Source organism: Haliaeetus leucocephalus, unplaced genomic scaffold (assembly GCF_000737465.1).
Source record: "Haliaeetus leucocephalus isolate CR32 unplaced genomic scaffold, Haliaeetus_leucocephalus-4.0 Scaffold92, whole genome shotgun sequence".
Classification (NCBI taxonomy): Eukaryota; Metazoa; Chordata; class Aves; order Accipitriformes; family Accipitridae; genus Haliaeetus; species Haliaeetus leucocephalus.
The window spans coordinates 11,392,604-11,406,906 of NW_010972528.1; the positions used below are offsets into that span (position 1 = coordinate 11,392,604).

Consider the following 14,303-nt stretch of genomic DNA (forward strand, 5'->3'; position numbering starts at 1 on the left):
CTGTGTTCAATGAGCAGGTGCTGTAACTGAGGTCAGTCAGGGAAACAAGATGGATATAATAATACAATATGGACTTTATTTCCACAAGAAAAAGACTATGTGCTTTTTTCTTTCAAATAACTGCTAAAGCTGCTGAAAACAGTACACACAGCATGCTTTATTCATGCTTTGAGCACCATCTTAGCTTATGTACATAGGATCTCTCAAAGAGTCCTTTATTACCTTAGTGACAAAAAAATCTGTTTCTTAAACACTGCATGTGAATGACTAAGTACCCCGAGTTCTCCCTTTATTCTTTCCATTGTTTATATCCCCAAATGCAAATGTCCAGAATGTCCCAAGCTTAGCTCCTACTACTGAATTTTTCAATTAGATTCAAAGTGTGGCTCATCAGTGGGAATTTGACCACCTAGCATAACAGGAAAAAAAGGGGGGTGGGAGGGGGGGGCAGGGGTAGTACGTAGCAGCAGCATGAAAAACTGTCCTTCACCCTTGCTTCCAAAACTTTGAAAATAGTAGACTTGGTATCTACAGGTCTTCTGCATCTATATGTGAGTACAGTTCACTTAGTTTCTCAAACTGTGGTCCCCAGTCTTTAATGTCATCATACACTATACCCTCATCCAGCCCGGAGGAGCTCAGGGTAATCGGACTGCTAGCAACTGAGCCTTCTCCTTCAGTGCAAAATGCCCGCAGTGAGTCTGGGGGTACAGCCTGGGGATGACCATCGGCATCTCTGACAACATCTGACAAGTACTGACCAAAGTCTGTGTTAGTGAAAGAGGCTTCTGTAGTTGCTGATGTTTTGGTCTGCTCCTGGGCGCCTGGGGATGCGTCACTACAGAAACTGTTCAGTGTTGGTGTTTTTTCTTTCTTCTTGTAGAGGGAATAGACTGGGCTGGTTTGAATAGACACCTGCAGTTCTGCCATATTGTATGCATCCTGGAGTGAAAAACCATTCACATTAAATTAATATTCTCTGTAGGTCCCTAAATTTCACATTCTAGTGGAAATAAGGAACAATCCCGAAGCAGTCCGTTTGGTGTGAACACATGAAGGACTGGCTTGTTCAACCAACTCTGCCACCTACAATGCACCTAAGAAAGCCAAAACCCACCAAGCAGATGAGAATGCGTGAGGAACACCTGGGCAGCCTGCACTACTGCAGTTAGGTTCAAAATCAAGTTTAATTTCATATTAGAAGCTAAATAAAAATGACAAACACCCAAATTTTTGTTCTGAAATTCAGATCTGAGTATTTCATCATCATTAAACACCGATACCGAGTCTGGCAACAAAGGTGAGAAAGGATATTGACAAATAGCATGTTAAATCTTTCTGCATTAGTAGTTCAAACACCTACTGTGATTTCTGTTAAAATTCTATCTATCTGTGGAATAATGGTGAATTATGTTATACGAAGTGGCATGATTGTAAAAGCCAAGTAACTACCTATTGCAAGAAGAAAAAAAAAAAAAAAAAAAAGCCCTTCTAGGGCAAAAGCAGTTAATGCTGCCTGGTAATTGTGCCGCAGTTCCTGAAGTGCAATTTCTGTCACTAAAGCTACCAATACCGTACGTGGTAATTGCATTAGCTGATCAGAATCTTTATGCCACCTGAAAGAAAGAAAAGAACTGTTGTCCTACAGCATCCTTCACCTTTCTACAATCCAAAGGTTGTGTCTCTGGACTCATTTACAGGCCAAAGAAGAATGTTGACAGGCTGCATGAGGCAGAATTCGTTAGAGCAAACAAGCAGTTATTTGTATTGTTCATGCTATTCATCTGAATAGTAGCCATCAATGACAGAGCTGTCAAATCAGCACCTTCCAAAAGATTACATTTATTCTCTCGCATGTTGAATTGCACATAGCCATTTTATAAGAGATTAACCTAGGTCATCTGGGTGAGCTTTGCTGAATTTCAATTCGAGACAGAGAACTGCTTCAAGAAAAACCCCACCTGCAATCAAGAAGCCCTGTAAGTGGCAACACTAGGGTTTGGGACAGGACTGTGACATAGAATAGCTGCTTACTTCCATTCATCTAGAGACTAAATACTGTTAGTGATGAACAATGTGAGACCTACAGCGCACATGCCTAGCCATGTTCCAAGTAACTGCAAGCTACAGTATGATCCCACTATGAGCATTTTATAATAGCATGGCTACCAGTATAATCAATAAAACATCGCAACTTTTCGTCATACAAAATTTAAATGGGAGTTTGTCCAAATACAGATTTAAGATCATCCCTTCAGTGAACTGGGTGCTATTAAAATCATCCTCCACTGCTATTAGTTGTTCATTAAAATGACATATTTCTTCTGACTACATACCAGTCTTAGTTGGCAGTCCACAAACCCAAGTTGATCCTTGCCTCTAGCTTCAAAGCTGGCTTTTAACAACATTTGGTGTTTAGTTGTGTTAAATATATACTCAACGGTGCAGTAATCTGCTACAATTTTTATAAACTCCTAATTTCTCTGAGGGATAGTTTTATTTCAGGTGCAGAAACTACTTAGTAAGACGGCCTCTTGTCCCCATAGTCCTACCCTCCGCTAACATTACAAAAACAAAACTCTCTTGTCCAAGCGCCCTTGTGATCCTTTTGTTAAGGTAAATTAGAATACAATTAAAGTATTGTAATTCTGAGTATTTGGGGGGTTTTAAATCTAGATAAACAATCAGGTATTAAAAAGGATGCTGGAAAGTTTTAGCTGCAATCCCAGCAACTGTAAAATCTGAATAATTTAGGAACAGTACACAGAACCTGTGGAGACTTCACTCCAAGCAGCATTTCTTCAAGACAGAGTAATAGCCTCAGATGAAGATCATCAAAAATAAGGAGTGTATTTTAAGAACTCTCCAAAAGTAATTAAACATATCATACAGTAACTGTGGATTTCCTCAATCTATAGACCTTCTGGGTATAAAATTGCAAAGTCTTGCAGAGGAAGTTACTCTGATTAAGGAAAAAAGTATTTATGCATATAGCTATCTATGTTATCACATGGAAAATGTCCCTGTATCTATTATGTTCACACTAATTCATCAAGAAATTAAGGATACTCTACAACTAAGAATATTTTCTCAGGTGGCCTTGTAAAACACTCTCCGTATTTTATAACTAAAAATTCATGGAAGATATTTGGAATTTTGGGACAGGTTACATTTAGTTGTTTTTTTTTAAATCGCTGGCTTTTTTTGACCCATCACCTTAGTGACCTGACTATTACTACCCCTGCAGAGTCACACCACCTTTTGAATCCATGAAATGAACAGTTTCAAAGACAGCAATGAAGTTCCTTACCTATTTTAAACATAGCACATGTCTGTTGGTCAGCAAATAATCTATTTAAATTACTCATCTATATCATCTCCAGTTTTCTTTTGAAGTTCTGGCTTAAACTGACATGTAGAAATCCTTAAAACAGCTAGCAGAAATGTCAATACTGTTTTGGGTATAGTCTGGTCTACTGTAAGTATAAACACAGCTTGTGTTCACTAGTGTATTTCTCTCCAAAACAGAAAAAAACAGAAAGGTTCCACAACCACCATGTGCTTTAGGATTTAAGAAGAAGAAATGTAGTACCTCACTTTCTTAACGAGTCAAGTCTGAATAACTGCCGTTGTTATCTGCTGCTCAGAAAGAGACTGTCCATAAAGAACAGTTCACATCAGGCTCTTTGAAGCCCTCAGTGCTACAGCAGTAATTACCCCCGAGAACCTCAGCGTCTCCTGAGCCATGAAACCAAAAAAGTCTTTACTGCTAAACTCACTCTACAACCATTTTTAAATATGCACAGAGGATCACTTGCTTTAAGACAAATTAAAAATTGATAGGCACTTATCTCCACTTAAGAAACATGCACCTTTGTGTACATAACCTTGCAAATAATTAATCTACCAATTGCAGTAATGAATCAGCAGAACAAAGGCTAAGGTCCTCAGTTATAAAGGAAAACCATAATACATATTTTCATTAGCATGGTGAGCCATGAGTCCTCTCTTAATTGTAATGTAACACAGTGATCCTTACTTCGTCTTGTTCCCCACCCCCTTCTTCATTGTAGTTGAGGATATTTTCTCTGATGTCCTCCAAATCTTCATGATACCCAGACACAGGGTAAACTCCTCCGCTCAGACCTTTGCGAGTCTTCCAGCAAGCCCACAAGAATACAGCACTGAACAGAGCTGTGTAAACACACAGGAGCAAAACAGAACATCATTCAGAAACAAATCAAACATTTATATACAGAAGTGCTGCAGGATGGCTTAGCAGCCGTTCTACATGAGTACTGCAGCACTGGTTTGCAGTCAGAGCCAGCAAGGCTGTAATTTTGTGTTTCTCAGCAAATGTTTGATTTTTGCATTCTTCAATGTAGTTACAAGTGAACATAAAAGACAGAAGAAAAGGCCTTTAAAGAGCATTTTAAAATACCCTTTGAAGTACAACTTTGAAGTTGTTAAAGAACTGAATGACCCAAGTGGCATTCGGAGACCTATCTATTTACTGTATTGAGTTAAACTTTGTAAGAGAAAATGTATACAAAGGGGTAGCACTTAAGTGACAATGTGTTGACAGTAACAGATACAATTACACAGAAATGAAGCACAAGAAGACATGAGACAAAAGAGGAAATAACTGTTATACATTTTACTAGGAAAAAAAAAGTTAGGCACATTTTGCCTTAGCATCCATAAATTTAAACATTTTTCTTAAATGCTTAGGTACATTTTACACACTGACAGTTGTAAAGCTACAACATCAGATACTGAGCATTATGTAAATAGAAACCTGTGAACCGCTGTGTTACCAACTCTATAAAAGTTGATAAGAGCTCATAGTAAGACCTCAAACCACTGAATACCATAAACTAACAATGCAGTTAATTAAAAAGACCAGAATCTCTTACAGAATATCTACACAGCAGAGTGCGGTTCTGTGGAGCAGCATGTAGATGACCTTGGGACTAAAACTGGTGTACACCCGGGTCTATGCCCTGCACTGTGCTGTGTAGCTACACCCTTCAAGCAGAATCAATGCGTTTGAGATGTATATTTACCGCTTCCTCCCTGCCCCCACGTACCCCCCCAATTAACAGAACGTGTCACACATTTTCACACGTGTCGTAACTTTTCGGACATCATTTTTTAGCTGAGCTGATTATGAGACACTCAAGAAGCCTTTTAACGTTCTACATCTCTCCTATTCCTTTACTGTGACTGCTAGTAGAAAGCCAATACTTAAAATGAATATAGCCCATGTTCCGAGAGTGTAAGAGTGTAAACCAGAAGTACCCCCAATGAAGATAGTCTCTCTTCCAAACAGATACCAACAGTGTAAGCTCCTGCCTGATTTTCTGCTCAGGATCTTACATTCCTGAGCTGTCTTTAAATGCATTCTGTGAAGTTTATTGTTGCTTTGAGCCATAGTGTTAGTGTTAGGGCAGTTGCCAGCTCCCAAGTATCACTGTGTCTTTAACTGAACAAAATGAGCTGAACTCCCCTCCTGGCAGGGAGGGCTGGGGAAGGTTCGTGGGATATCGAACCAACATAGAAGCCACCGTGGTATTGATCTACTTGCAAAATGGTTCCACATTTGAATTTTTAAAAAGATTTAAAAGAATTGAAAACATTTTATCAGATGTCAGAAAAGCAGCTTTTCTAATCTATTGGAAACTTATAAATTTATAATTAAAGTTGCATGAATTAATAACTTTTAAGCACATTACTGCTTTCTAGAAGCTGTGTAAGAGAAAGGCATCCAACATCTTGAGAACAAGGAATTTTTTAAAAACTTCTCCTAACAAAGTTACAGTTGTGTGATAATACCATAGTTAACCACATCTACTAAAATTTTCACAACAATGCACACCACTTGGTTAAAAACAACTGTTTCTTATTCATAATTTAGACCTGAAAGATTAGCAGGATTATTAGGTAAAAGATATTGTTTTTTCAGTCAAGTTCAGTCAAGCACAGGCAGCAACACAAAGTCAGCTCACAATAAAACTGCTCTGACACAGTAAAAAAAAAAAACCTCCTTTAATATAATGATCTATTATCAACCTCAGCTAACTGGGATTCCAAAAGCTGTGAAACCAGCTAGCTTCCCACCTTGTTTGCTGTTCGTATTTGCATGGCAAACACAGTATCTAGCAGAGTTGGGGAAAATGATCGCATTTCAGGTAGCTACACAGATGGATTCAAAATAGTCCACAATACTATGACTCCTGAATGAAACTTAATTAACACGATAAAAGCCAAGAGAAAAATCCTATGTCCCTACTCAGGCAAACTTTCATGAAATTTGAATACATGAGAAGGACTCAAAGATGTGATCCTTCCTCACTCATGAGATCCCTCTTTGTCTTTCCTCTTCTTTTTGAGATCCAATGCCTAAGCCTGAAAATGGTTGAGGAAGCCAAACGCAGCTGTTAGGAGTTGTGACACAACTGGTAAGATGCAAGAGACTGCTCCTGTCTGACCAAGTGTATTCCTATCGGACAGCATATTTCTCCTAGACTGAAAAATCTGTTTCATGCTCAGTAGTATTTTAAACAATGCTTATCTGGTAGGAATTTCCACTCTTGCTGTTCAATTGCATTTGTTTCCAATTATGCATCTGAACCGTTCCTTAGCAATGAAGTGAAAATGTGCAGAAAATAACAACTGCAAAGACTTTCCATAGCTCACAAAAGTTGATTCACTTAACAATATATGCACACAGTGATGAAAAATAAGTTAGTGACGGAGCTGAGACCATGGCAAAGAAATGAAGGCCAAGTGAAGTCTCCATAAGGAAACTGAGTTTTTTTCAGCAGGAGGATGAGATGATGACTATTCAGGACAAGATGGATAAATGAGTTCACCAAAGGTAATACAAGATATAGTTGCCGTAACTACCTAACAGCGCCAAAAAGCAAATGCAGATGGCAAACATGGAACTAAAGCTCAGGCCTGTATCCTTGTGAAAGATCGCCAGTGTGATTTCACAGTTACGTCCAGTATAACCATCAGGGCAGTGACATTGGAACTTGGTTGGTGACTGCGAGATGCAGGTACCATAGTTACAGGGCCTTTTAGCACATGCAGTGTAGACGCACTGTCTACCAGTGGCATTCTCCATGATCATGTGTCCCGGAGGGCAACTGAAAAGACAAAGGCAAAATGAAACCATTAAACTTTGGGAAAGTAGGCACGAAAGACAGCATTTAAGATTTTAAAACAGTCTTTGATGACACTCTATATACAGTTTCTGAAATAGCTACTAGAAGTAAGTTACTTGGAATAATTACAGGATTGTAGTCTTTTCTAAAGCAGTCATACAACAATGAGCTCCACAACTTTAAACCCTTATATCTGGGGCTTTCAGAACTCAGGTAGTTCCACCGGCTTCTGCAAGATTAGCCACGTGAAAAATAGCTGGATTAAGGTCTGCAGTTCCATCTAGGCAGGACAAGCTATGCTATGTTCTTTGTGTTTCCATCACAGTGAATTTCCAGAAAAAAAATACATCTCTAGAAAACTCCATTTGTGTGGACAGTGGTATTCAGTAATGCTTAAAGTGTACATTTTCACAGCACAACTAACTTGAATTAGTGTTGTCCTAACCTCAGCCCCAGCCACACACAAGAACTCAGAGCTTAATGATGCAGTGCTTCTAATGCAACTTGAATGGCCTGTAAGGGAACAGAGGTCACAGCTTAAGACAGTGTAAGACGACAGACACTAACAAAAGAAAGCACATCTCCATTGCACAGCACGAGCTTCACAAGACAGCTAGCCATGCTAGTGTTCCACTCTACTCCATCTAACATACCCTCTTTTCCTGGTTTTCAGGGTTTACAAACAATCTGGATTTGCTCCTATTCTTTAAACATTTTCAATTAAGACAGGCAGCCGAAATTGTTACAGAATCAACGGCGATATGCTGATTTACATCAGCTAAGGGTAGTACCTAAAAGGACAGTGTTTTAAGAGTAACCTGATGCCTATGCAGGCATCTAGCTTAGTGTTTCACTGTGGTTCAACTGATTTGATGAGATTGCCAGTGGCAGCCTTCAAGTTGCACACTTCTTCAGCATCCACCCTTTCCCACCTGAATCTGAAAGGTTTTGTGCTTTTATTTCCACCAATTACCTGCATTCATGCATCATCCACAAATCAATACAAATAAATTCCTGGTTACAAGGGTTATTCCTACAAGCCTCTGAAGAACAGCCTTCTTTGATGCCTTGGGTGCTTAATACTGACACCAGCTCCTTCACGTGAGTGTCCAGAGGGATTCTGTAGTTATTCAGTCTGACATCCTTCATACATCCTGAGGCAAGGCACAAAGAGACTGTTTTAAAAGCCATTCAGCAAGAATGATTTGAAGCAGCTGTAAGTTTTGGCAGCTTATGTTTAACAAAGGACCCAGGCTACCAAAGTTTAAATCTAGGACTGAATTTACCTAAACTTTCATAACATTGTTCTCCATTTTTTGACTGAATTTGTTAAAGTTTTGATCAAGATTCCCAGTGTTTTACACAAGAATTAAGTGCTGCTGCAGGCCCCATCTGCTTGTGTTCAAGACAGCAGAACACGTACCCCTTCACTATGTTTTCAACAGAAAAGTCCAAATATTGTGGAAAATCTGTGATATTCTTCAATGTGTACCAGTATAAATTGTGTGTGTTTGATTTTTAATTTTAGCTTACAGCTTGACTTTATAGAAGAGCAAACCAAAAATAATGGTGAAACGGCCTTGGATCACTAATAGAAACTTTGTACTGAACATGTGTGGCATTAATTTCGTATGCATGAGATGCCTCAGCATAAAAGCATTTACCTTGATGAATTAAGTACATTTTATAACTTCAAAGCCCTTAAAGTTTCAGCTGCTTAACAGCAACATTAATTGTCCTAGTTACATGAAGATAATTTTAAGTATTTGACTTCTTTAACCTATTTAGTTAAAAACAAATACTATTACTCCCACAAATAAAAATTCAAAATATGGTCCCTAGTTCTCAGTATAAACTTTAGTTATTGGAATACTTCTAATGAAACAATAGAAAACAATCTTCTTCTAAATAATTTGTGATACGCTTATGTTGTAAGTTGTTATTCTATTTAACGCATATACATTTTATATGTTTTCTCCTCGCACTTTTGTGTTATTTACTGAAATACTTTTATCTGGTGAAAACATTACCACCTTGTTTCAAATTAATTTAGTAGAATCTGGTTAAAGAGGTGCAAGGCATGGGAGAAAGAGATGATAGACTGATACCAGGTGCATTTAACCAAGTAATGGTGTGTCTTCCTTGTCAATATAAAAGATGTGCTGCGTAACTGTGCGTTACTTATACTGCGATTTTAGGCAAAGAGTGAGCTGCCAACTGAGGACAGAGTAAAAAGCTGCTATGGATATCTTAACCTTGTGTTTCTCCGTATTTCTCCTTTGTGTAACTATTCAATTTCAAGGCTGAAAACTGGTTTGTTTTTTAACAGACATCATGACTTCATCCACTCAGTTGCTAAAAATTTGTTAGTTCTAATTCAATAAACCATTTCTAATTTTAGTTAATGTTTCAACTGAGTGATTGTAAAATCCAGTAATACAAAGGTAGTGCATAAAGGTAATAAACCAGAGTTTGTCGTGGGCTATGCAATGCACGTATAAAATGGAAATATTCCTTTCAGTGTAGGGACAGTTGTGTTTGGTAGGGAAGGACAGCTGTCGAATGGACCGGATAGAACCGTGCAATGAACCTGTTCTGTGTATCTAATGCAATGAGCCATCTACAGTCCACCTGGGAGAAGCTTGTGGATCTCCAGTTACAAATACTCTATATACAGTTGTGTGAAAAGGTTACCATCTTTGTTCCAAGACCAGTAGCTAACAGTATTTGCACATAATCCCCTGCTGTACCTTTTTCCTAGTCAGAACATCTTATTTGTCCCTTCTGCAAAGTGTCATGCAAGAAACCTGTTTACTTTGGGCTCTACATAAACAAGAAAGCTTCTCGCAATATGCCCGTGTAGTACCAATAAACCTTCATTTATACAGGTCCGTATTCTGAACAGTGAGATCAAGAATTCCTCACCTTGAAAACTCTTGTTTTGATTGAATGGGTAGGTGTTTCCAAGAACCAAGCTGCTGGGGTCAATCACAATCTCTTTGTATATTCCTGCTGCTTTCAGAATTTCTCTCCTCCCACCTCCTTCATAAAGACGAAGAGTAAATTCATTTTCATTTCTCTCCAGTGTGATATGATGCCATTCACCATTATCAATGTGGTAGGAGGGAAGGCTTACAGAATAGTCTCCATCACCCAGATTATACGAGACCACTAAGAATCCCTGAACAACCTTGTGGATAATTAACAAAGTAGTAAGAAAGAAAAGAAAAGAAGTCATCACCTGACATTTTGTATTGACCTGTAACTTCAATCTTAAAGCATCGGTTTAAATTTAGGGTATGTTTATGCTGCACATACAGTGTAATACAAAGATACTTCAGGTGCTACTGAACTAGACAACCTAAATGCTGGTAACGGTGTACTCACAGTAGTATGTAATTCACTCAGAGTAATTTTACCCTGCATCTCTCTCGGACAAATTTATGGGGTTCTTCAAATGGTTGAGAATCTGGTGTATCACCTCTACACTGACAGCTCAAACCAACTTAGCTGAAGAGGTGACTCATTCAGTGGCATGTATAAAGTGAACAGGTTGTCATTTTAAGAACCTGACATCATTAGAACTGCTACAGGCACCTTTCTGGCCAGAGTCTGAACTATGCAGAATCGGCCACTCAAGATCATGGCTAAATAGGACACCAGGGTAGACACACCATTCATTCTATTCTGTATAACAAACTATACTTCACTGTAACTGGCAATAAATTCCTTTGAAATCCAATGGGATACCATGGTTGTGCAGTCAGTATTAAGTGAAGGATCAGATCTGTAAGTGTCGATAAAATAAATTCCCAAGTTTTTGTCCTTAACACAAGGTTTTTCGTTCTATTTCCAACTCTTAAACTAATGTTTCTCTGGGCTAATTATTCACTGGCATTGATTTAACTTTATGCTATTACTGTCTGGGATGCCTTGCTTACCTGTAGGGTGATGTGTTCATCCTTATTTCGAGACAACATGCTCATGATGACGCTGTCCGGCTGCCGTGTCCTAATCATGGCTTCAAATAGCGTCCTGCGGGCAGGCACACTGACAGGAAGCTGATAGCGAATGTGACTTCCTGGCCCAAATGTGTATTCTTTGGCAACTAAAAAGACAGGATAAAGACCTTTAAACTATTTTGTAGGGAGAGGGAAATATTATTGTCTCCATTATTTTCATAATAAGAGTTGAAAGTGAAAGAAAAAATTATAATGCACAGCGTGGATCCATGAGATGTCGCAAAAGACAAGCGATATGTCCCTTTCTCTATTTCCACAACTTCCCCAATCACTCTTCCACTTCTTCCTCTGTAAAGAGGTGATCTCCCTCCTAACTGCATCCTGCTAATGCTTCTCCTTACAATGCTCACACAGTATGGCAGCAGGAAAGCAGAAGCTCTGACCAAGACAAAAGAAGAGTCTGCAGACAAAAGTATTAAGTACCACAACCAATTTTCACAGCCTGCTCTTTTATAGTAGTCTTTTTGCTGCAAACTTTGGATCCATGTGGGCTAAAGAAAAGATCCTACTATACTGAAAGCACAGATCCTTAAGCCAACAGAGTCTCTTCCAGGCATCAACAGAGCAGTAATTTCCAATTCCTGTTGTGTAGTTCTAATTCTGCACAGTAAGTGGTACTGGCACACTCACATTTAAGTTTTAGGTTATTAGATATTTCTGAAAGTGTCAACAGATGCAAATTAAAAAAATTGTGACAAGAACAAATAATTTTGTTCATAATTCTTTTGTCATGCAGTCTCCATTATACAGTCATTGCACAAACACCCTCAGGACTAAAGAAATGATCTGATACTGAGAAAGTTCAGAATTTCTCAGAGGGAATTAGAAAAGAAATTGTTAAAAATCGCAGGCAACTACACTGAAACATGGCTTCACACAATGTAAACATCAGAAACCACCTCAGCAATCATTACCTACAAACATTTTAAGTTTTCTGTATTGTAAAATTTGCCAGCCTATCAATAACATAACAGAAAAACAGACCTCACCTTTATCGCATCGATAGCCATAGTAACCCGGCAAACAATGACAAGCAAATGAGCCCCAGTCTCCAAGACACCTCCCATGAAAACCACAGGAAGAAGACCCCATGGTCTCACAGCTCCCATCCGTAAGCGTGCAGCCAGGGAAGCTATTCAGGGACTCTGCAGGAGACTGAAGGTCATACACCTTCAAGAGAAAATTGTATGACACTGAAATATTATTTAAGAAACACTTACACTTCATTTTTAAACAGAAATAGCTATACCACATAACAGTCTGTTCTCCATCTGCATTGCTTAAGATGCTAAGTTTGCTTTTTGACATTCAGATTTCAACTTATTTTATCAAGACCATATTTTGCCTTTGAATAAACTCAACTGACTATAAAAGCAAAAAACCCCTAATATTTCTTAACAAAGCAGACAGCTGGCATAAATATACCATTATACAATTGCCATTCAGAAGTTCCCTGAATGTGCAAAGAAGCTTGGAAGACAGCTGCATGAAGTAGGGGATAAACAAAGGCACAGTTTCTGGCTCACAAATACATCTGTTTGTAATTGAGAAATAACTTTTCAAGGTAGTTATTCTAATTATGACAGAAAAATCCAGAATTTTCTTGTATTCTACACTGACACATACGGGCATTGCATAGATTAATGGAAGCAAAAGTTTCAGGTATAACACAAACCTCCCAAAAATTTAATAAAGAAGTTTACTCCTTTGCTAAAGCAAAATGTTACACTTTTCTTACCTGAGTATCCAAGATGAAATTGCGCAAACAACCGGAGAAGTGTTTGTGTAGCAATTGCGGGTAGGAATATGGTAATGATTCTTTTACACCACCCAGCTGTAGAACATGGTTCACATTCAAATACCTTTAAAAATTATATGAATAATAAATAGATGTGAATTTACCTTCAGACATAGGCATTGTATCATAACACAGATAAATAAACATCTACACTGCATTTCCAAATAATAGAGGCTTTATAAAATAACAAAAGAAAGCGACTATTTTATCTTTTTCTTTCTCTGAAATACAGTCAGTCAATAAGCAGAAGCCAGCCCTTTAAAATAAATGGTAATTTATTTTTTAAACATGACAGTGAGGTCTATTGGGAGTTTAACTGTGGGACACTATTACAATTCGGGTATATTTGTGTTCAAGTCAGGAACAGCTGTAATATTCTAGACACCATATTCTCCTTCAAGTGCTTCTCTCTGTGCACATTCATCCTATACTGTAGGAATACTACAACAAAGACTGTTTTGTGTATGATAAAGACCAGAAACCTAAAAGTTGGGTCAATGTGATCTAAAAGGTATGGTGCACACATCCAGCCTCTGCAATGTCTCCCAGTCATCTCTCTGAGCTGAAGAATTCCACATATTTTAGTCCTCACAGAGTTTCTTTTTCCCCCCTGAGTTATTAACTCCATTTTTTGTTTTCAATTATTCTTTTATTTCTCCCTTTTTTTTGTGTGCTCCTTTTGTGACCAGGAGGGCTCCATCCATCTGCTGGCAAGGCTTAATCCCAATGCTAATCAGCACACTTGCTGGGACTATCTATTCCACACCTCAAGTATCTTTATTAGTACAAAGGTTTCCCTAAAATATAACCTGAATATTCCTCACTGTAACTTAAGGCCCTGTACAGAAGAGATTGTCTAAATCCTCTTTGTAGTGTTCTTTTACGTACACTGAGACTTATCATCTCTCTCCTCAGTTTTCCCTTCTTTCAGTTAAGTGACCTCAATTCCTTCATCCTTGATAGGTTTTATTCTCAAGGCAAGCTGAATACAGTCACTGCTCTTCTCTGGACTATACCCAGTTGGTACACGTCTATCCTGCACTACGGTGCACAAACTGGACCCAGTACTCCAGCTGAGGCCCAACAGTGCCTACCAGAGTGGAAGAATTACTTTCCACATCTTTGAGATGTACACATCTTGAAGCATTACTGTGTAGTGCTTGCCTTTTTCACATTAATGTGGCATTGCTGGCTCACTCACTTTCCGAGTATCATCTGTATCTTTTACCAATACTTCACAGCTGTTTGCTTCTCTCTATTTGTGAGGCTGGTTATGTCTGCCTGCATGCAGTACTTGGCCCTTTGTCGTAG

General features: G+C 38.5%; 1 protein-coding gene across 1 annotated transcript in view; it reads right to left on the bottom strand.

Annotated features, from left to right (window-relative positions):
- Positions 1–528: 528 nt before the first annotated feature.
- Positions 529–14,303, bottom strand: part of LOC104842721 (neural-cadherin-like) — a 66,118-nt gene continuing 52,343 nt past the window's right edge. The window contains exons 27-28 of the mRNA XM_010585235.1: positions 4,040–4,104; positions 529–942 (exon numbers count right to left, since the gene is read on the bottom strand). Of these exons, the coding sequence (XP_010583537.1) occupies positions 529–942; positions 4,040–4,104 (479 nt within the window). The remainder of the gene's footprint in view (positions 943–4,039; positions 4,105–14,303) is intronic.